Here is a 22,256-nt window from a genome sequence, read left to right on the forward strand (position 1 = left end):
GTACTTCCACAGGGCAAAGCCGTGTAAAACTGGAAGTGGGACAGTCGGGTTCTTGGTATCTTGGAGTTGGAAAGGTCGCTGCGATGTCGGTGCCGTAGATTTCTGCAGTTCAGGACTTTCTGCCTTTTTCCGGGAAACCCTCTGCAGTGCTCGCTTGGGCACAGGAGTGAAAGGGCTTTTACACCAGCCTTATTCAGAACACTGACCACCTGGGGAGTCTTTCTGCTGTGCCTTTTGCAATCGGACATGTCTTTCTCCTATTGGCCTTATTAGCCACCAGCGTGCTTGTAACAAATGTGGATAGAGCCTTTCCCAAATTTTCATTCGCGAAGCCTAGCCATGATGATTCAGAACACTACAGTGGCAAAAGTAACTGAGATTTTAATTTGCTCTGTTAGAAAGCCCAAGGATTTATTAATCTCATGGTTTCTTCCCAACAAACCCTGGTTACTGCTGCGTGCTTGAATTTCTGGACACGTGAGCAGTTTGCCATCATCACAAAAGATGAAGTCAAGCTCCCCAATTTGGGGAAACTGCAGGTGTCCACACATCCAGCATGTGCTGGATGACAGGCCCTTCCCTGGGAAAATACAGATCAACTGAAATGGTCTGGTGGAGAGCCACCAAAGTGGGCAGGGGTACATGTGACTGTGAGAAAAGTGGGGGGGAACCGGGCACACAGCCTGGACAAGGGAGGATGAGGTTAATACGTGGAAAAAAGTTGCCCTGTGACATCAGGCAGGCAGTGGAGCAGGTTGCCTAATGAAGGTGTGCAGGCTCCATCCTTGAGAGATTTTTAGGACCCAGCTGTAGAAAATGCTGAGCTGCCTCCTCTGATCCCAGAGGTGGTCCTGCTAGCAGGGGGTTGGACTGAAGATCTCCCGAGCTGCCGTCTAACCAGAGCGATTCTGTGGGAGCCTCAGGTTCTTCTGCAATGGGAAGTACATGGTTATGTCTTTTTCTGTGTGAGGCACAACCTTAAAACAAAATTTACCTGCAGATTTCAATTCTCAGCTTACAATATATTAAAAAAATTCTAACAAGGCTTTCTAAAACAGTTGTTTCACATTTACTTTGGTCTTTAAGAAAGTGTTTACTGAATTAGTCTGATGAGTCTTAACTTCAAACACCTCCTTGTAGAGTGCTCTCACAGTCAGAACTGTCCATCCCCTAACAGCTCCTCCTGGCCAAACCAGACAGACTTAAAGATGTCCCATCACCCTCTTAGCAGATCGCCAGGCCTCCCACTACTGAATATGTTAAATTACAGGGCTACCCCACCACCTCCCAGTTCTTGCCTGTCCCTTCTGAATTCACCACCATCCATTGCACCACTCCAGTTGTGCCAGTCATCCCACCACGTCCCCATGATGGCAACTATGCCACAGTTTTCCTGTTGCACCGTGGCTTCCAGGTCCTTCTGTTTGCTGCCCATGCTGTGGGCATTGGGGCAGATGCACTTCAGGGGGGTTATTGATCCCAATGCCTTTTTGGGGAGAGAAGCTCCAGTTCCTGAGTGACCATTCTCAGGAGCTTCCATGGTTTCTAGCACATCAGTAACACTTTCATCCTTGCTGTTGCATGGATCTCCATTCCCTACCTCTACTGAGATGGCAGACTGAAGGACCTCGCTAGCACACAGTCCCTCAACACTGGCGTGTCACCCCCAGGATTATCTCCAGTGACCTGATTTTATCCCCTCCCCCCTTCAAATCCAGTTTAACTCTCACCCAACATGCCCTGCTAACTCCTGTGCAAAGATCCTATTCCCCTCAGAGACAGGGATGTTACCAGCACGCTTGGTGTCAGCCAAACCAACCCACGATCAAAAACCCCAACATTCTGCTGCTGGGGCAGCGTGAGGAGCAGCAAAGATGCTCAGCACTGACTGAAACATCCAGGGGTTATCAATGCTCCCTCCAGCACAAATCCAAAACACAGTCAGGGAAGAAATGGAACTCTTCCTCCCTGCCCAATGCAGCACATTCTCCACCTCTTATTCTATGCCATGTACATCCTGCTCAGGTCCCACACTATCCAATACCCACCACCACCCTTTGCTATCATACACAGATATCATTCCCTTTGTCTGTGGACCACTCCTGTGAAATGTCCATAAAATGCCCAGAAGATGTCCACAAATGTTCACAAAATCATAGAATCACAGAATGGTTTGGGTTGGGAGGGACCTTTAAGTCATCTTGTTCCAACCCCGTGCCATGGGCAGGGATACCTCCCACTCCAAGCTCCATCCAACACTGAACACTTCCAGGGATGGGACATATACCTGCTCCAGTGTGGCCTTCTCCATGGCTGCAGTCCTTCCAGGGGTGTACCTGCTCTGCTGTGGGTTTATCCATGGTCACACACTTCAGGGTGCTCCAGCATGACTTCCTGCACAGCCACGGATGCTTCAAGATGTACCTTCTCCAGCGTGGTCTTGTCCTTGGGCCACGTTCCCTTCAGAGATGCTCCTGCTGCAGCACAGACATATCCATGGCCACAGACACCTTGGGGTTTCTTGCTCCCACGTGGACACATCCACAGGTCACAGTAAGCAGAAGCAGCCACTAATGGGAACAAGACTAATTTACAGTAAAGTGAGCACAGAAGCTTTGTGGTTTTGCTTTCCCTTCCTCCTTGGCCTCCAGGGCTGCCCTGGCCAGGCTCTCTCCTCACACCGGAGCTCTCCCCTAGTCCCAGGGCTCCCCAAGAGGACAGTGTCTCCTTCCTCTTACCAGGGTCCCCCCAGCTGGATTCCTGCCCCCAACCAGGGGCAGTGCCACTTGCCCACTCACACTCCCCCCACTACAGTAAATCCTCTGTGTGCCATCCCAGGAAGGTGCAAGACCCTTCCATGTCCCCAGCACCTCCAACTCTCATCCCCCGACCCCTCATCACCCACGGGTATCCCCCCACGTTTGGCTGTTGTCCATCTCCCCACTGGCTGATAGGGCCTCTCGTCTGGGGAGGATCCTGTTCCCGAGGGACGTGGACCCTGCTCCTGAGGGATGTGGACCCTGCTCCTGAGGCACATGGACCCTGCTCCTGAGGGACGTGGACCCTGCTCCCAAGGGACAGGAACCCTGCTCCCGAGGGACATGGACCCTGCTCCCAAGGGACAGGAACCCTGCCAGTGTGTGGGGTGACAGGTGAGCACGGCCAAGGCTGTCACAGGAGCAGCCAGAGGTGGCTCAGCCAGATGAGTGATGATGTTTTGGGGGTTCACTCTGGCTTGGAAGTGAGGCTGGGGGCCCAGCTGTGGGCTGCCACCCCCATGGTCCCCCCTTTGTCTCTGATCCTCCAAGTGTTCCGTGCCGTGCTGTGCAGACACAGGGGTTCCCTGGGAGAGATGTTGCTGCTGATCTGAGCCACAGCCTACTGTGTCCTCAGCAGCATGAGAGAGGGATTGGTGCAAGCACCACACCCCCGGTCAGGAGCACCCTGACCCGCACCCACGAGGCTCAGGACACACTTCTGGCTGGGATCCCAAGGGGGTTGCTCCCGGTGGGTGACACAGCAGGGCAGGTCTCAGCTGGTGCCAGCACTGGGGTCTGGGTTGGTGCTGGGACATGTGCCAAGGAGGGGCTCTGGCCAGGGATGGAGCAGGGGGTGCTTTCCCCCAGCCTGCCCTGCCTCTCTCCACAGCCACCTCCCAAGCCCCACCACCCTCCCTGAGCTGGCCCTGCTCCTGCTGCCCCACCTCCCCAGGCACTCGCAGAGTAACCAGTTGCTTCCCTGTCCACAGCACCTCAGCATCTGTGGGCTTCCCTCGGGGGCTCTGCCCTCTGCAGAGCATCTGCTGGCCAGGGCCCGGCCACTGACAGCCCCCAACACTGGTGGGACCTCGACCCCATCGAGAAGACATCAGGATGGGTGTAAGGATGCAGCTGAGTGTGGGGTCTGTGAGGGGCTGTCCCAGGGATGGGGCCTGGCATCAACAGGGCTTGGGGGTGCAGCAGGGCTGTATTGGGCAGGTCCCTGCCCAGGGGGCTGCTCTGCTGCTCACCTTCTCCTGGCTCCTAAGAGTAGCTGTGGGATAGGGGTGTCCCCAGGAGTCTCCTGTGGTTCCCTGGACTGAGGGCAGCTCATGGGGGCTGCAGCTGGGGGCTTCTTCAGCCCCCTCTATCCCTCCCACATCCTGTGCTGCAGTGCAATGCCTGCAGCTCAGTCTTGCTCGAGGGGTCCAGGCTGTCCCACAGCCCAGGGGGGTCACAGCCCCCACAAGGTAGCAGGGAGGGGGCTGGCACCAGCGACCCCAGCCCCAGTACCAAGAGCAGGAGCCCTGCCAGGACAACATGGTTAGGGGGGCTGCCCCATGGAACAGGACGTGGGGCTCAGCAATGCCATGCTGGGGTACAGCCCCAGCTTCCCCCAGGTGCAGAGGGGAATGGGATGGGCCTATCTCCCCGGGGTCCCTGCACCCCAGGGCTTCCCCACGTACCCTCCTCCTCTGGGGCAGGGCACAGCCATAGGGCCAGGCATTCCCTGGGCAGAACTGGGACTGACCATGGTTTTCCAGCACTTCACCAGGCAGGGAGGGGGTCAGAAATGGATCCTGCCCTTTGTGGGCACCAGGGCCACTTCCTCTCCCTCCCTCCTCATCCCACAGGTGCCCTGTGCACTCATGGGCAGCACCATCCCCAGGATGCAGGTGACAACAGGGCAGCCTCGATGTACTTTAATAAACCCTGGGGTCCCATAGCCAGCTACAGGCGAGGCTGGGGTCGGCCCAGGCACCAGAAGCCCCAGGCTCAGCGGGCTGGCACATGTGGGGCCATGTGGTCCCCACAGCAGGTCACAGAGATGGGCCTCCATGGAGGTGTCACACGCGCACGGTTGGGGGCTGTTGGAGCAGGGACCCTCACTGCGGGGCGCTCACCCCTCACGAGTTGCCCCCTGGTGTCAGCCCAGCCCCCCACTCTCGGCAGTGACATGGGCTGGTGCTGGCTGGGGCCATCGCACCTCCCTGGTGTCCACACCGAGAGGACTGAGCACCACGCAGGTGAAGTTGGTGAGCAGGTGCTGGGTGTTGAAGGAGCTGAAGTGCAGGTCACGGCGCAGGGCCGCCCCCGAGCCCCGCAGCTCCTCTCTGCAGACCCAGGGGGGACCCATCAGTGCCCACCCCGGGCTGGCAGATCCAGGGGCCCTGCCCCAAACGGGGCCACCCCGCTGCCTCTGCCCCCCCACGTCCCCCGTCCCCGTACTCACTGCACTGTCCCCTCGTGCACAGCCCCGTCTGGGTACAGGCTCTCCACAAAGGAGCCGTTCCCCAGCCAGTAGAGCAGCGTCAGCTCTGGGAGCCCACTTGTCGCCTCGCATGACACCGTCACGCTCTCGCCTGCAGCCAGAGGGGACGTGGGGATCAGGGGGGCTGCAAGGGTCCCCACTGCCCCCCCGTTCAGGCTGGCCACAGTCACAGCCCCTCCGCACCCCTCAACAATGGAGAATGTCCCCCCACCTCATCAGCAACCCAAAATCCTGGCTGTGGGTGGAAGATGCACCCTGTGTGTGTGCCGGGTGCTGGTGCAGGAGCTGACCCCACTGTGCCTCCCCCAACTGGGGGGCTCACTGCAGCTTCCCCATCCCTAGGCCATCCCTGCCATGGCCCCAGGGGTCTCTCACCTGGACGGGGGGCCTCTGCCGGCATCCGCAGGATGGTGATGGTGGGGAGCTGCAGGGCCATGGCACCTGGGGGAGCAGAGTGGAGTAAGGCAGGAGGTCAAGAGCGACCCTCTGAGACCCCACATCTCTGGGGTGGGTGAGAGGGCAGGGTGCCATAGAGGCATGAAAGCGCTCCTCACCCCCAGAACCCTGCACAGGCCCCCCGAGGGGCACAGAGCCCAGAGGTGAGCTGGCCTCCCCGGCTCGCCCAGAAACCCCCACCTACCTGCACAGAGAGCAGCCAGGGCCCAGCAGGGCAGAAGCAGGAGGAGGCAGGCAGGGAGTCCCAGGGGCCCTGCAGGCAGAGATGGAGCTCAGTGCTGGACATGCTGGGATGCTCCCCACGAGCCTGGGATGGTTCCGTCCCCTCAGCATCCTCCCAGCTGGTCACGGTCCCTCCAGCATCTCCCCCCCAGCAACCCCTGGGCTCGTCCCCTCGCATCTCCCCAGTTAACCATGATCCACCCAGCGCCTCCCCAGCATGCCATGAGCCTGGGATGGTCCCGTTCCCCCCGGCATCCCCCTCCCGGGGTCCCTCAGATGGCGGCTGGTGCCCCCCAGGGCTGTCCCCCCGTCCCCTCCGTACGGGCAGGCCGTGGCTCAGCCATGGGGCGGCGGCGCTCGCGGCGGCGGCGCTTTATGGGGCGGCCCCGCTTTATGGGGCGGCCCCGCTTTATGGGGCGGCCCCGGGGCGGGGCGAGCGGCAGCGCCGTGACTCACCGCGAGCCGCCCCCGGCACGGCCCCGCCGACGTGCCGCGATGCCGCGGTACCGGGACCCGCACCGGCCCCGCTGCGTGTCCAGAGGGCCCGTGCCCCCATGTCCCCTAGTTCCCAGAACGTGCCCGCTGTCCCCAGCACTCCACGCCCCCTATGCTCCATGTCCCCTACACCTGGGGCGAACGTCCCTCAGGCAAGCCAGTGATCAGCACACCGTGTGTCCCACCCGCTCCTGGGCGAGCATCCATGGGCCCCCAGGGATGAAGGAGCGGGGCTCGGTTGGGCCCCCGTGTCCATCGCGTGGGGCACTGGCTGAGCCAAGGGGCGTCACAGGACTCTGGGACGTGCTGGTTTGCCCCCTGACACTCTGGGGTCAGGGGCAAGGCAGGGTCTGCACAAGAGGAGAGGGAGGTGGGTTAAGCCCCCAGGGGACTGAGCATGCACAGCGGGTGAAGGGAGCCCTGCCTGCTGACCCCCGGGTGTCCCACCTGGGGCAGGACAACAGCTTAGCACAGAGGAACCCCCCAGGACCCAACCCAGGCTTCACACTGGTGCTTGGCTGTGGGAAGCCTGAGCAAGGGCAGGACCAGGACCCTCTCCCCTGTCCCACAGCAGAGCCCCCTCATCCCTTGAGCCAGCCCCTTGGCAGCAGACACAGTTTCAACAACCCACCAGTCCCATTCCCCAGCACCCTCAAGGCCAGGAGCCAGTGCAGGCACAGCCACCTGAGCTGCAGGCCCTGGCACTGCCTGGTAAAAAGTCCCTAATTTCCCAGCGAGTTTCGTTATCCCTGTTCCCAGCAGGGCAGAAAGGTGGCGGGAACAGGAATGTTTATCTTGGGGACCTGCCAAGTGCAACACGTCCCTGTCCTCCTGCTGGGATGAGGTCAGCAGCCACAGCCTCCCCACAGCACCCATGGATGTCCAGTGGGCAGTGACGGGCCAGAGGCCACTCTCATGGCAGCACCCAGTGCCCTGTGCTCCTCTGCCACCCCCCTGCTCCCACCAACACCAACCAGCTGAGCTCTGGGTGCCACAGGTGCTTGTTTGCCATCCACACGATATCTGTCCCCCTGGGAGAGCCGAAAGGAGGAACCATGGCCTCACCCTGGAGCAGGGAAGACGATCAAGAAAAACCCAGCGCCACGTCTCCATTTCCAGGACTCTTATTTCGGTGTTTGGCACGACACTGCAATGTGGTTTCCCCCAAAAGAAAACCCAAATGACGCAGCAGGGCGCTGGGGTTCCCTGGGGAGGGGGGGCACACAGCCCACGTGGTGCCCACAGCCACACCACTGCTGCGGCCACTTCCCAAATCCCCCGAGCCAGGAGCTGCCTCATAGCCCCTCACCAGACCCCAGTCTCCTCAGACGATATGGCTCAAGTATCTGCATGCCAAAATACCACCACTGGCCCTCGGGGGACTTTGCCCCCACCCAGTGCCAAAAGATGAGCCTGAGGCCCCTCACACCAGCAGGACTGCGGCACGGCCCCCACCGGCATGGCCAGGAGGATGCCATGGTGCAATGCCGGGGCAAGGAAATGCCAGCACCAGCCCAACCTTCGCTCCATCCCTTTTATTCCAGTGCCAGGAAGAGCAACACCCAGCGAGGAGGCCCCTGTGTCCTGGGGCAGGGGCACCCGCTCCTGGGCTGCTCTTGATGTACCGTCACCGTCACCCAAAAGGGCGCAGAGAGAGGAACAGCACCGGTCCCACTCCGTGCCCTGGCTGACAACCCCGAACAGCCAGGGGACAACGCTGGCCTTCAGGGAGAAACATAGAAAATTTGGGAGCATATAAAAGGGTTCCCCGAGACAGAGCCCACCATCACCCTGCCAGTGAGCAGCTTGGTTCCTCCCGGCACACCCATGGCACCCAGAAGGGGACCCAGCAGCCTGGGGTTGCCAGGCATCCCTCTGTCCCCTCTGTCAGGGCACTGGGCTCCAGCCTCTCCTCTGCAGCCCCCATATCCCATCCTCGCTGCCAGCAAGGCTGCTCCGGGGTGCCAGCGTCGGAGCCGGCAAAGCCTCGGCCCTTCTCCCCATGGCCTCCCCTGGCAGAGCGGCAGGAGGGAGCTGGAGAACAGCCCCCAGCCCAAAGCTCAGCCCAGCGGGGTGCTGCGAAGGACCCGAGAGGGGCAGGGAAAGGGGACGAGTGTCTCTTTTCAGCTGCAATAGAAAGTTTTAAATACGCTCATTAAAATAATTGCTTTTTAAAAAAATCCTCCCTCAGCTCTGGCAGGAGGGGCCCCAGTGCTGCTGTCCTCAGGGGTGGCCGAGGTCCTGAGAGGCGATGGAGCAAAGCCAGCATCCCCGGTGGCAACTGTCCCCGGCCCTGGGCACGCGTCCTCTCGTGGCTCTGCGGCTCCCCACCGCCTGCGCTTACTCCAGCCCCAGGATGTAGTTGATTCCCTGGACCAGTCCGATGATCACCGGCTGCCAGGCCACCAGGTAGCGCAGCCAGTCCAGCAGCTGCCCATACATTACGTGAGGCCTCTCCCAGCTGGGCAGGAAGGAGTTAAAGAGCCATGGGGAGATGGGTGAGAGGAGCACGGCCCACCCAGGAGCCACCCAAAGGTGCCCCAAAGCAGGGACAGAGAACACAGGTGCCCAGGGAGGGACGGACACCGGCACCCAGGGAAGGACAGACATGGGTCCCCGCAGAGGGAAAGCTGTGGCCAGGCTTGCCTTGGGTTTTGCAGGGTCTCTGCCACTGTCATGGGCTGCAGTGGCTTACCCAGGGTAAGATGAGCCCCTCACCCCTTATGTGCTCTACCCACTGCTCTCCTTCCCACAGTGCTGGCTCCCAGCGGAAGAAAGGATACGGATTACTGAACATCCTCTTGAGATCCACCTTCTCTTTGCAGTATGGACACGTCTGCTTCTTCCCAACAATGCACCAGCCACGGATGCAGAACTCATGAAACCTGGGGAGTGGCAGGTTAAGGGGAACTAGAGGAAGAGGGGCACACATGACTGAGCGTGGAGGGAACCACCAAGCCTAAGAAAATCCCCCCAGGCCAAGGAAACATCCCACTGCATGAGGATGGTGCATTGCACAACCACAGACCTTTCCTAGAAGGTGCAGCAGCTTCCAGGGACAGCAGAAGGGGCTCACGGGGCAGCAGGATGGGACCAGGGAGGCAGAATGATGGCCTGACCAATGCATGGGCACAGGGGAGACTGAAACCCTTCACTGATGGTGCCCAACATTGGGAAGGTTCAGACAGTCTGGGAGAGCTCTGTGAGCTGTGTGCATTTTGGAAGCCTCCTTCAAAGGCTTCTTGGGGATTGACAACATATTTATGGAATTTCTCCCAGGATCTGACTTACTGCTGTGCTCCGTCACAAGGACGTGCACAACTGAGCACTGCCTGGGGAAGTTACAGGGAAACACGAGGTGGCTGCAGCCCACTTGCCACACACAAAGGGTGTCACTGAGCAAACAAACTTCCCCCAGAATATCTCTGCTGCTCAAACCAAGGGGGAATGCCAGTGAGTCAGCAACAGCAGTCACTCCCTTGTCAGCCCTGGAGCCATAGATCCAAGGGTGCCCAGCCAGCCCTCACCCCAGAGGACCACCAGGAGCATAGGCCAGTGTCTCTGACAACCACACAACCCCGTGCTGCCATAGTCCCAGACTCTGCACAAGTCAGCCATAAATCTCACAAGCAGTTCCTAACAGTTAAATTTAGGCCATGAGTTTTGCCAGCATGACCTTTGCCTAGGCCCAGTTTGGAAACCACCTTGCAGGCAGTAATGCACGCGGTGCCAGAGGACATTTCACTTCCAGGCTGAGTCACCACAGAGAAAAAACCCTGACCTGTCTCAGCTGGGGCTGAGCAACTACCAGGACTTCCAGTTTTGAAACCCACTTCACATCAATCAGCTGATGGGAAGGGTTGAGTGACTCCAGGGTCCTGGAAACCCTGGAGGAGTTCTGGGAAAGGAGGAAGCTGCCAGGCTGTGATCAGAGCAGGCAGTGACCAGCAGTGCTGGACCTGGGGGCTGTTTTCAGAGGGAGGCCAGCAGTGTTTCCCACGATTTTTCCTTATGGAGACTCAGACAGGACCCACTGCACTGGCTCTCCGATGAGGGGCCAGCATGGCACAGAGCAGGACACGTCCCAACCTCAGACCATCAGAGCTGCCACTGCCAGGCAGATAGGACACAGCGGATTTGGCAAAGGCAGGTGGAAAGTGAGGTGCAGCTCCATGGCCGAGCAGAGGGAGCTGGGGAGGGAAAGAAAGAGGAAATAACCACTTGTGATGCACATGGAGGTGGCAACCAAGTGATTTCATGGATGCTGAGTCAGTGAGGATGCAGCCATGGATCACATGCAAATTCAGCCAGACAGCCCCAAGTCCCAGGACGGGCATTTCTTCACCCACTGTGGGAGAAGCCGTGGGGCAGGAGCTCCCTGCTGCCCACCCCAGCGTGGGGCCAGCGAGGCGAGGGGCTGGCACCCACGGAGAAGGATACACGTGGTTGCAGGAGAGGCGGTAGGTGTTCTCGATGATCCCCTCCTCGTTGACGTCCACAAAGATCTGCTGGCCACAGACGGCGCAGACGCTGTCGGAGAGGTGCTTGGTGGGCATTCCCGAGGCGCTGTAGAACTGAGCGAGGGCAGAGCAGAGGGAGAGCGGTGACAGCGGGAGGGCACGTGTCCCACGCCCGCGGTGGCACGGCTAAGCTCTAAGGAGGGCTGGGGGCAGCACCCCGGGAGTCGCCTCGGCCTTGGGGGCTTAAAAACCCTGTTACAGGTCCGGCTGCGGGAAACAACTACAACAGGACAGGGAGCTGCTCAGTGATGCAGTGGCCCATCACATCCCAGCCCCACACGCCCCCTTCCCATGCTGAGGGACTTGCTGTCAACCCCAGCTCCCTAATCCCTTTCCACGGGACTCTCTCCAGGCTCTTGTCTTCAAATTTGTACCTATATCCAGGATTATGCCACCCCAGGAGGAGAATCTTGGCACTTGCCCTGCTAAATTTCACATGGCTGAAGCTTGCCCAGCTCTCTCGTCTGCCCAGCTCTCACTCCTAAGAGGCCACAGCCTCTCCTGGTTTAGTATCATCAGCAAAAACATGCCTCCCTCAGAGTCCTGGCACATTTTTGCTCTGAGCATCTGACAGAGCCCCAGGGATCTCAGAGAGACCTGAGCTGTGCCAAGGTGTTGCAGTGTGGCCCGTGAGAGGCTGGAGCAGAACCTCGAGAAGCAGCAGCAGAAAGCTCAGAAAGGAAGAGGAGGAGGAAAGACAAAGTCCAAGATCCTAAATAGCTGCTGAAAAGAAGAAATATGACCTACTTCACTGCTGTCTTATGTCACATATTCTAAGTGGATTGGGTTATTTTGATATCACACGAGTGGGCTACAGATTTTGGGCCACCAAGCCCTCTGTCCACAGGGACAGCAAAAGTCTCTGAACAACCTGTGCCAGTGCCACAGCGCACTCCTGGGGAAGTACTTCTTGTCCTTCTGGGGCTGAGGGGACCCAGCAGAGGCTTCGCTCTTCAGGAAGGCTCTCAGAGCAACTCTTGCTACGTTATAGCCAGGGCCCCTTCCTTGAGGGGGAAGTTTGATGCACTTTCCCATTGGAGGGAGGCCAGAGCTGCTGCTGGGACCAACATGTTTCAGGCCCCCCGATATGGGGATGACTCTGGCCTGGGGGACAGCCCCTGGTGAACTCACCCCAATGGTGGAGGCCATGTAATCCGCACACATCTCGGCAAAGTCCCGCTCCAGCACTCCGTAGTAAAGACCGTAGAAGAGGAGGGAGATGCCAAAGTCCATTGCATCTTCCGGTTTGATTCTACGACAGAAAAGCCCAACCATCAAGAGGTTTTTTTGAGGGCAAAGCCGCTCTTATCATATTCCAGAGAACATACAATTCTAGAGAATATTCCAGAGAAGTGGTCAACCTCTCTAAACATGAAGCTGGCTTGGACTAGACTCCTCTGCCACCACCTCTGGGCTGGCTGCTTCTTGCAGGTACAGCTTCATCAGTATAGCAAAGAAAATCCCACTGCTGCCCCCGGACTGGACACCACAGAGCTGAGGGAGCTGCCGACAGCTGAGCTGGAAAAAGGGCTCTTCAGCCACCTGGACCAGTTCAGGTACCAGCACCTCACCCACGATCCTCTCAGGAGCAAAAGGACACCCCAGTAGTCTCTTTGGTGCCATTAATCAGTGGCATGTTAGACCCCATTGCCCCAGGAGTGGGAAAGATTCACTCACCTGAATAATAAGTTAAGACCAAAGAGTGTAAACATGACAGCCATGTACCCCACGATCCCAGTTGCATAGCTGATCTTGTATATTAGTAGAAACCATTTATAAACCAGCCTGTAAAGAATTAAAACAAAGAATTTAACAATTTCATTTTTTCCTGAGTGAAACTGTGCCAATCACCCAAAGAGTTTTATTTCTCAAACCCACAGTGTTTCTGCAGACACATCGCCTACCCCTACACATGGGCAAGAGGTTTACATTCCTAATTCAACCTGCCATGGGCTGCTCACAGTCTTGACTTCCAAACTAGAAACCTCAGGATCTCTGAAGGCCATAAGGAAGCATGCTGCACACCGGGAATGCCCTGGGTGAGGCTACCAGCCCACGTGGAATCCACCTTTCCACCACCCACCCGGGTACCAGGTGCATTGGGCTGGCTGCCAGCAGCCACTAAAGTCCTTCACACCAGGCTCCCAGGATGCAAAGCATAACACAGTCATCTGTGGCAGGGAAACTGGAAAAAACTCCTTGTAATGGTTACTCTGGGGCTGAGAAGTTTCCTCAGGAACACACGGACGAACCTGGGTGTTGTCTGTACCAGAGGCTTTCGAGTTGCCCTGAAGGTGACAAAAGCTGTGACTGCTGAGAAGAGCACCCAGATCACCAGGAACCGCCACCAGTACAGCTTGATCGTGAAATACAGAGGCACTACCCACATCTGGAAGAGGGTCACCATCTGCAGGAACAGAGGAAAGGCACTCGGAGCTGGTTCTCTGCTCCTCAGACATCAGAAACATCCTGACAGTCGTGGCAGCCATTCTCTTGCCTGCATCAAAGGGCCCTGAAAAGCACCAGGAAACTGCAGAGGTTTGGTCTGTGGCACCCAGAAAACAGCTCAGAGCTCGGCTGAGAGCATGAGTCTGATGGGGTGCAACTGAGGGAGCTGGGGGGGCTCAGCCTGGATAGAAGGAGGCTCAGAGGGGACCTTCTTGCTCTCTGCAACTCCCCGACAGGAGGGGGGAGCAGGTGGGGTCAGGCTCTGCTCTCAGGGAACAAGGGACAGGACAAGAGAAAATGACCTCAAGTTGTGTCAGGGAAGGTTTAGGTTGGATATTGGGAAAATTCCTTCCCTGAAAGGGTGATCAAACCCTGGCACAGGCTGCCCAGGGCAGTGGTGCAGTCACCATCTCTGGAGGGATTTAAAAGACATGTGGATGTGGCACCTGGGAACAAGGGTTAGTAGTGGGCTTGGCAGTGCTCGTTGGACTCCATGATCTTGGAGGGCTTTTTCAACCCAAACGGTTCTGTGATTTTGTGAGGGAGTCAGAGGCAGCAGTCAGGTGATTTCTGGTAGCAAAGGATAGAGCTGGAGGGAGAATGCAGAGGAACCATCTCCAGAGTAAGGTACAGGAGATGGTCCACCCAACCAGTTGTTGTAGGGCAGCTTCATAAACCTTTGCCTTCCCAGGGACCTGACGCTGCAGCACAGACAGGTATTATACAAGGAGAGAAGGTTTTGGCTTGTCTCTGCACTCCAGCCTATTCCCAAATGGATCTACAGCTGTGCAGCTGAGCTCTCGTGGTGCCGCTGGAGGGAAACGGGCAAACAGGTTCGGTTCAAAGTTCACAGAGGATTACAGGTGCTCCCAGGAAACAATTATGATAATATTATCATTACTGTTATGACAAGGAAGTCAGAGTGAAGTTGGTTCAGTTAAATAACAGACCCAGCCACCCAGCTGGTGGCATTGGCAAGTGGCAGGTCTGCTCGGCAGAGTGCTGCAGGAACCATCAAACCCAGGGTCCTGGCAGCAAGGAGCTCCCATTGCTTCCAAGGAAGCACCCACAAAATGCAGCTTCCCTCTGGACAACACCTGAGATCTGTTTGTCAATCCCGGGTGTCAAGGCACCATGTCACACGGAGTTATTGGTATCGCTTCCAGCAAAACCTGAGGCCTTCAGGTCCACCCATCCTCACCCCTACTTAAAATCCCCCCATGCTGCTGGAAAGTCAAGGGAATCCCAACACCAGACGATAGGAGAACCAGGAACACACTTCTCACTGGCCCAAGGAGGGTGTCAGCCAACGCTCACATCCAGCCTCGGGCGGAACAGCTGCAGGGGGGTCACTTACGTTGTAGGAGCGAGGGTGCCGCTGCTTCCACTGCACCAAGAGGAGCTGTGCCACCACCAGCGTGGCGATGAGGATGAGGACCATCTCGGCGTGCATGGCCTCGTGCCCGCGGTGCTTGGCGTGCATCCGTGCGTGCTCCACCCTGCAACAGCCAGGAAAAGGCGGCTGAGACTGCACAGTGGGGGACAGACACCTCGGGACAGCCGGGAAGACCAGGCAGAAAACAGCCCAAAGAGGAATCGTGGAGTCAGGGGCCGTGAACAATCCACGGGAGAAAGGACGAAAGGTCGCTCTGGGACCAGCTCATTTCTACACTGTGAAAGCCAAGAACAACACCCAGCCCAGCCAGGTGTGAATGAGGTGGAGAACTCCCACTGACCTACCTGAACTAACGAACATGGAGTGTAGGGTCCACATAACTCACAGTCCCAGAACGGGCAAGGTTAGAAGGGACCACTGGTGGGGTCATCTGTTCCAACCTCCCTGATGAAGCACGGTCCTCCTAGAGCACTCTGCAATGTTTGACCCCCTGAGTGTGTGTCAATTCTCATTACCAAACTCTCAGCCCAGGTTCAGAGCCACTAACACCATTTTCCCTCTTGCCCAGCAAGGGAAAGGCTGCAAGAGTCAAGGGTGGGGGACAGTTGCCACCTAACAAAACCCCCAAGTACCAGCAAATCGCTTCTCTCCACCATGAGCATGCTGGAACAAGTGATTTCCAGACTGATGCTCACCAGATACCTGGGGTTTCTTTGCAGCTTGTGCTGTTTGACCAAAAAGCAAGGTGGAATTAAGAGCTGTGACATCCTTATGTCTTGGCCTCCAGGTGATAATACGGTTCAAATTAGAAGAAAAAAAATCCAAACGCAATAAATATGCCAAATTCTCTGATTTTAAGTCATCCTCTAAAAATTAACACAGAATCAGGGAATGGGTGGGGTTGGAAGGGACTACAGTGGGTCATCTGGTCCAACATCCCTCCTCAAGCAGGGTCATCCCAGAGCACATAGCACAGGATTGTGGCCAGACAGTTCTGGAATAGCTCCAGTGAGGGAGACTCCACCCCCTCTCTGGGCAATCCATCCCAGTGCATGATCACCTGCACAGGGAAGTTCTTCCTGTTCAGGTGGAACTTCCTGGGCATCAGTTCCTGCCCGTTCCTCTTGTCCCATTGCTGGGACCCCCGAGCAGAGCCTGGTCCATCCTCTGCCCCCTCCCTGCAGACACTGACACACATTGGGGAGGGCCCTTCTCAGTGTCTCCTCTGGAGGCTGAACAGCCCCAGCTCCCTCAGCCTTTCCTGCTCCCAGAGATGCTCCATCCCTTCGGCATCTCTGCAGCCTCTGCTGGACCTGCCCCAGGACTCCCTGTCCCTGCTGTGCTGAGGAGCCCAGAGCTGGACACAGCACTGCAGAGGGGTAGGATCACCTCCCTCAACCTGCTGGCAATGCTCTTCCCAATGCCCCCCTGGACACCACTGGCCTTCTTGGCCCCCATGGCACACTGCTGGCTTAGAGGGAGCTTGTTGTCCACCAGGACCACGACCTCCACAGAGCATCCTTCCACCTTCCAGCAGGTCGACCCCCAGCCTGTACTGGAGCAATACCGAGAGACCAGTCTCACTGTGATTTTCAACAAACATCTGGCTGAAATTGGTTTAGCTTAAGGAAAAGGAGGGTTTTTGAGGCCCCTTACTACAAGGCAGACACTGAGGTGCTGGAGGGTGTCCAGAGAAGGGCAACAGAGCTGGGGAAGAGTCTGGAGCACAAGATTGATGAGGAGCGGCTGAGGGAGCTGGGGGGGCTCAGCCTGGAGAAAAGGAGGCTCAGGGGGAACCTTCTGGCTCTCTGCAACTCCCTGACAGGAGGGTTGATTGAGGTGGGGGGTGGTTTCTTTTTCCAGGGAACAAGTGACAGAACAAGAGAAAACAGCCTCAGATAGTGCCACAGGATGTTTAGGTTCGACATTTGGGAAAATTTCTCCACAGAAAGGATTGTCCAGCCCTGGCACAGCTGCCCAAGGCAGTGGGGGAGTCCCCATCCCTGGAGGGATTTAACAGAGGTGTGGATGTGGTGCCTGGGGACACGGGCGAGTGGTGGCCTTGGCAGTGCTGGGGGAATGCTTGGACTTGATGGTCTCAGAAGGCTTTTCCAACCTAAACTATTCTGTGATTCTAATATTTAGCAAGTAGTTTAAAAGAAAAAACATGCCTTTTAAGACAGTTCATACTTCCCCTCAGCAAAAGCTGCTGACCCTGTCCTCTCCCCCTGTGAACACGGGCTGTGCTGCCAGTCGCTCCGGCCCGGAGCAGGAGCTCGCTCGAGCTGCACGCACCGATTCACCTCCCAGCACACTCACCTCCATCTCTCCTCTGGGGACAAGTGCGAGAGGTCAACCTAGGGAGACAAGAAAAACACCCGTGAAATCAGCCACCGGAGTCTGGGAGCAGCAGCAGCAGCACAGAATGGGTAACTCGTTCCCTTCCCCTTCCTGAGCAGCACGGTGCTGGCTTGTGCCCACACGAGCAGGACTCTGTGTGCCTGTGCTGCCTGTTCACCACAAGGAACACAGCACCCAGCTCCTTTATCTCCTGGGGAGACCCTGAGCCGTGCTGACAGCCATCCCCTGAGACCTCCAGGATGGCTCTCTGAGAACTTGAAGAAGGAATCTCTGGATTCAGATACTTTAAATAACAAACCGGGATGTGCCCATGGTGACAGCACAGCCCAGAGTTGTCCTTCACCCTCCCAGGCTGCACAGGGAAAGCAGTGACCCCCCTGCTCCTCTGCCACCTCCACTTCCCTATTTTACTGGAGCTGAGGCTCTGCCCACTATCCCACACCACCACTACCAGAGAGTTGGTTTAAATCCCATGTTCACAACCCTGCCTGGCATCTCGGGGCACAGAATGGTCATCCCAGTGTAGCCAATGCAAATGCAGTCCAAAACCCCACCAGGCTGCAGGACAGGGGACAGTATCTGCACACCAGCAACGAAATAGTGCTAAAAAAAATTTCAAAATCACAGAAAAGGAAAGATTTAGGCCTTGCTTTGCTGAGATGGCTGGAAGTTCCTCCCAAACGTTACAGGCAAGAGCAACCCAAGAGTGACAGGAGCTGCTGTTATTAGTGATGATTGACAATGGGCTCATGTAATCCATCTTCTCCAGTGAGATTTTGTGTGAATACTCTCCCTTTGGGACAGGGGAAGAGTGGGGGGAGCTTTGACACTGCATTTCAGCTTTCACTTGGAGCTTTATATAGAATCATAGAATCACAGAATGGTTTGTGTCAGAAAGACCTTAAAGCTCTCGTTCCTATCCCCCTGCCACGGGCAGGGACACCTTCCACTAGAACAGGTTGCTCCAAGCCCCATCCAACCTGGCCTTGAGCACTTCCAGGGACAGGGAGTCCACAGTTTTTCCAGGCAAAATCTTTACCTTCACAAAATCTTCACCTAACTGCTGAGGACCCTCCAGCCCCAATCGTGTCCCCACATGGTCTCACAGACCGGGCAGCACACTGACCCACAGCACTAGGGAGGGAATCCCGCTGCTCTGGGTCCCGTTGCCTTTTCTTGGTGAGACATAAACTCAGATTAAACCAAGAGCAGCTCGTCTGGGGCTGGGAATGTACACACGGGGTTTAGAAATCCTCACGGGGCCGGAAACACTCCAGCATTGCCCAGGCATTGGGGATGGAAACTGGAAACAAGCCATAGCAAGGACTTTGATATCACTCTGTCCTGCACACACAGCAGAGATGTGTACACAGGAACAGGCTCCACCTTGCCCCACTGGGTACAGGGCCGTGGGCTTGGCTCCAACCTTTACCCCAGGGCTCTCCCTGGCATGGCACAGCCCTCAGCCTCGCCTGCCCGGGGCACCACTGCCAGCACAGAGGTGTGTCCCAGCCAGCAGCTCCCATGGCAGCCGGGCTTGGCTGAGGGCACACACAGCTGCCCTGCGGTGCCTAATTACACCCCAGGGTGAGGAGGCAGGAAAGACACACAGCAGCAATCTGACTGCCTGATGTGGAACATCTGCTGAGCTTCACCCCAGAGCAACACTTGCGAGACATTCAGCTCCTGAGGCCCTTGAGGAGTACTTCAGGACCTAGATGCAAAATCTAGAGCCACGAAAATCCGTGTTGGAGCTCGCTGGCTTGTGTCAGAACCCGTGGGGAGGCGGTGACAACCTGACACCGACACCGAGAAGGGTGTTTGTATCGACCAAAGTCCCCGAGTGCCTCTGCTCCTAAAACAGCCAGTCCAGTTGCTGTGACACAATTTGGAGCAAGAACAACTGTTCTGATACAAACAGGAAAAAAAGAGATTTAAAAACTAGTCACTGCACGCAGGAGAAGCTGAGGAACCCCAAGCGCTTGTTGGCTCCAGTGTAGGTCGATCCCTCTGCAAGCTCCAGGAGTCACACAGGTGCTTCCACTGCCTCCCCCCAGGAGATCCCTGCTCCCCCCAGGCTCTGGCCCCATCCTTGCTGAATAAGGATGTTTGACAAGCACCTTCCAACCACACCAATTTTTTTATCCCTGTACAGTGGCTCTGCTCACTCCTCCGTACCACACCATCAGCCACACCATCCACAGTCAGTCCTGCCTTGGGAAACACTTCCCAGCCTCTTTCCTTCAGCATCTTCCCCAAATCTCCAAATGCTTCCAGCAGCCCCAAACCCTGTGGAAATCCTGCTGATATTCCACAGAGGTTCCTCCAAGCTGTGCTTCCAAGCCAACCACGGATCCACAGCACCAGACACAATTTTGCCTCAGTCACAAGGACTGAGCTTCACCAGATTTCCCAGAGCTCAAAGCTCCTGAAATAACTTTATTAAGGGGGGCCAGGACATGACATAAGGGATGTTGGGAGGCATCTGATGGCTGTCAGACAGGACTTGGCACAGCAGCCCCCCCAAGCCAGATCTTCCAGCTAACCCCTCCTTGATCTACACACTCTCTTAGCACAGAAGTTTTGGGTTGGGGCTAAAAATGAACAGTGATGGTGAAGGAAGCACCTGGGCTCACCAGCAAGCATTCGTTCTATTTTTAGTTTGGGGTTGTCTTATTTTAATACCCAGTTTTTGGGTCTCTTGGGGGGTTTTTGGGTCTCTTCCTCTCTCTGATGACAACACTGAAGAACCTCTGCTTGTAAATCTCTACCAGGGGAGTTAGACAAGAACAACGAGGGTGAAGCAGCTAAAGATCAGTTCTATCAAGTGTTGAGCACCAGCCCACTGCTGCTGCAGCCTCCTCCAGCTGCCACATCAACACAGGACCCAGTGTGCAACCAACTACAGCTCTTAGAAAAGCTTTTTTTAAAAAAATTAGGAATTAAGAATGATTCTTCCGCTCTCTGTCCCTTCTGCAACTCACGATCCACTTAAAAACCCCAACCTCCTCTGTGTTGGGAGAAACTGGATACCTTGGACTAAAGGCTAATCATCTCCTCAGACGTGGCCTTTGGAAGAACCTCGTGCCACTCCCCATTTCTTTAAGGGCCTGATGCCCCAAAGCCTCCACAAACCTGTGATCCCCACCATTGGGACAGTCAGTGCAATTACCCCCTCAAGGAAAACACAAAGGCTGTTGATAGGGTCAGCACCAAAACCAGAACCACCCGTTCCTCAGAGCCCAGGGGGCTGGGGGGATCTCCAGGCACACACAGGCTGCTGTGAGCCGGCTCTAATCTCCTTACGCTCTAAATCTGTGAAGGAGGCAAGGAGAATGCCTTGAGGATGGAGAATAAGCAGCTGCTGATTTCAGTTCAAAGCTCCAGAGCAGCCACCAGCCCTGATCTCACCTTTCCTACAGCCCCAACCTCAGTCTTTGTCTCACAGCACCCGCTAGGAACAACCTGACATGATGGGAAGATAAATCTCAAAGTGCTGCAAGTTCAACCAAGGCAAGTTGGGAAGAGGCACATTCTTTAGTGAAAGTCTGGACAGATTTTGGAATCTCAATTCTGCTTTCTTCCTGCTCATAAAACAGCACAGGAACAAGGAAACGGGAGGAGGAAGGTCCCAACTGATCAAACACTTGGATAATTGGAAACTAAACGTTTGTTGAAGGCCCAAGCTCCCCACAGGCAGAGCCAGAGCCACAGGACGCTCGGCTGTATTCCAGGGGAATGTTAAACTGCTTTCAGGTCCCCACCATTAGTGATTCATCAGCAACCTGCTCTGCCCAAAGAGCTGCCAGGACCTCTGGACAACACAAGCAGACAGGTTTTGTCCTGACGGACACGGATTGTGTGGAATCACAGGGATAAGCACAGGTCCTATATGCGCTCCCTCACCCGCTGCCCCCTCCTGACGCCCTCACTGCCACCCCCAAAAGTAGCTTCCTGACAGAATGAAAAAGGGAATTTCACTTCTGAGCATCAGAGACCTTGGATCTTTCACATTTTTACATACAAAGTCACCAGAAAATATCTTAGAAATATTAACCAGTAGCAACTCGACAGTGATTGCTTTGTGGTCCAAATCTCCATCACCCCACTGCACCTGCTCTCTGACAGCAACACAAGGATGTGGGGAGGAGGCACAAGCTCCCACAGTTCAGCCATACACCAGGGAATCTCCACAGCTTGACCCTGCCAGGAATCTTCTCCAACATAACCACCAGCATCTGAGAATTTTTAAGCGAAACCACCTATTCTTGAGGAAAAGCACCAAAAAGTACCTGACTGCACCAGCAGTCACCCACAGTAACACACAGTGCAGGCAGGATGGAACCACGTTCTCCACACAGAACAGACCCAGATTCTCCTGGTTCTCTACGAGTTGAAAGAAAACTCCTGAGCACAAAGCACAGGGGACGGCGAAGAGCCCCTGCAAAGCCCGGGGCACCAGTGCCGGTGCCCGTGGCACACACACCACCCTGCTCCCAGTTCCAGCTTTCCAAATAGAGTTCTTGTTTCCAGCTTTGTAATTTTTCATTCCCAGGAACGCTTGAAAGCCAGCATGGGAACAACAGCCGAGCCTGCATCCCCGCCCTGCTGCCCCCGGGACCTCCCCTGTCCCGCTGCCCCGCGGGCCTCCCGAAGCCCCCAGCGCCCCTCTGACCCTGGGACGCTCAGTGTTCCCCCACGCCAGGGATCCCCAGAGCCCCCCCCAACACTAACACTCCCCACACCCACCTGCCCCAAAGCCGTACAAGCTCAGAGTGCCCCAGACTCCCTCTCTCCCACCCCAGGGACCCTCAGAACCCCTCAGCGTACACCCCGACTCCGCTCCCCCGCGCCCCCCAGGCCCCGCGCCCGAGCGGCTCCCCTCCGGCCTCCCCCGCGGGGGAGCTGCCGACCCCGCAGCCGCCTCCCCCTCCCCTCGGCGGCTGCCCCCGGCCCGGCGCAGCCCCCACACCTCCTCCACATCGCGCTCGACGGGGCCGCCAACCTCCACCTCCAGCACCGCCGCCATCTTGCCCCGCCCCCCCAGCGGCCAGCTCCTTCCGCCGCCGTCCGCCAATCACCGGGCGAGCCGCCGCCCTTGGGCCAAT

At 56.8% G+C, this 22,256-nt stretch overlaps 2 protein-coding genes across 7 annotated transcripts; both read right to left on the minus strand.

Moving 5' to 3' along the window:
- Positions 1 to 365: 365 nt before the first annotated feature.
- Positions 366 to 7,798, minus strand: IL18BP (interleukin 18 binding protein). 6 transcript variants are annotated; one of them, XM_064642416.1, is made up of 6 exons: positions 6,597 to 7,798; positions 5,891 to 5,959; positions 5,626 to 5,691; positions 5,212 to 5,341; positions 2,288 to 2,477; positions 366 to 929 (listed from the first exon to the last, which is right to left on the minus strand). In XM_064642416.1, exons 1-5 carry the CDS (start codon positions 6,628 to 6,630, stop codon positions 2,414 to 2,416), a joined length of 363 nt encoding a protein of 120 aa, XP_064498486.1. In that variant the 5' UTR covers positions 6,631 to 7,798; the 3' UTR covers positions 366 to 929; positions 2,288 to 2,413. The 6 variants fall into 6 exon arrangements, with proteins under 6 accessions (XP_064498486.1, XP_064498495.1, XP_064498458.1 ...); XM_064642425.1 differs by having other exon boundaries at positions 2,288 to 2,570; XM_064642388.1 differs by having other exon boundaries at positions 2,337 to 5,092.
- Positions 7,799 to 7,943: 145 nt separating this feature from the next.
- Positions 7,944 to 22,228, minus strand: RNF121 (ring finger protein 121). Its single transcript, XM_064642370.1, has 9 exons — positions 22,121 to 22,228; positions 17,107 to 17,144; positions 14,749 to 14,890; positions 13,196 to 13,350; positions 12,621 to 12,728; positions 12,075 to 12,195; positions 10,864 to 10,997; positions 9,207 to 9,308; positions 7,944 to 8,884 (listed from the first exon to the last, which is right to left on the minus strand). The coding sequence occupies exons 1-9, from the start codon at positions 22,175 to 22,177 to the stop codon at positions 8,764 to 8,766; spliced, it is 978 nt and encodes a 325-aa protein (XP_064498440.1). The 5' UTR covers positions 22,178 to 22,228; the 3' UTR covers positions 7,944 to 8,763.
- Positions 22,229 to 22,256: the final 28 nt, after the last annotated feature.

This window comes from Pseudopipra pipra, chromosome 2 (genome assembly GCF_036250125.1).
Source record: "Pseudopipra pipra isolate bDixPip1 chromosome 2, bDixPip1.hap1, whole genome shotgun sequence".
In the NCBI taxonomy this organism is placed as follows: Eukaryota; Metazoa; Chordata; class Aves; order Passeriformes; family Pipridae; genus Pseudopipra; species Pseudopipra pipra.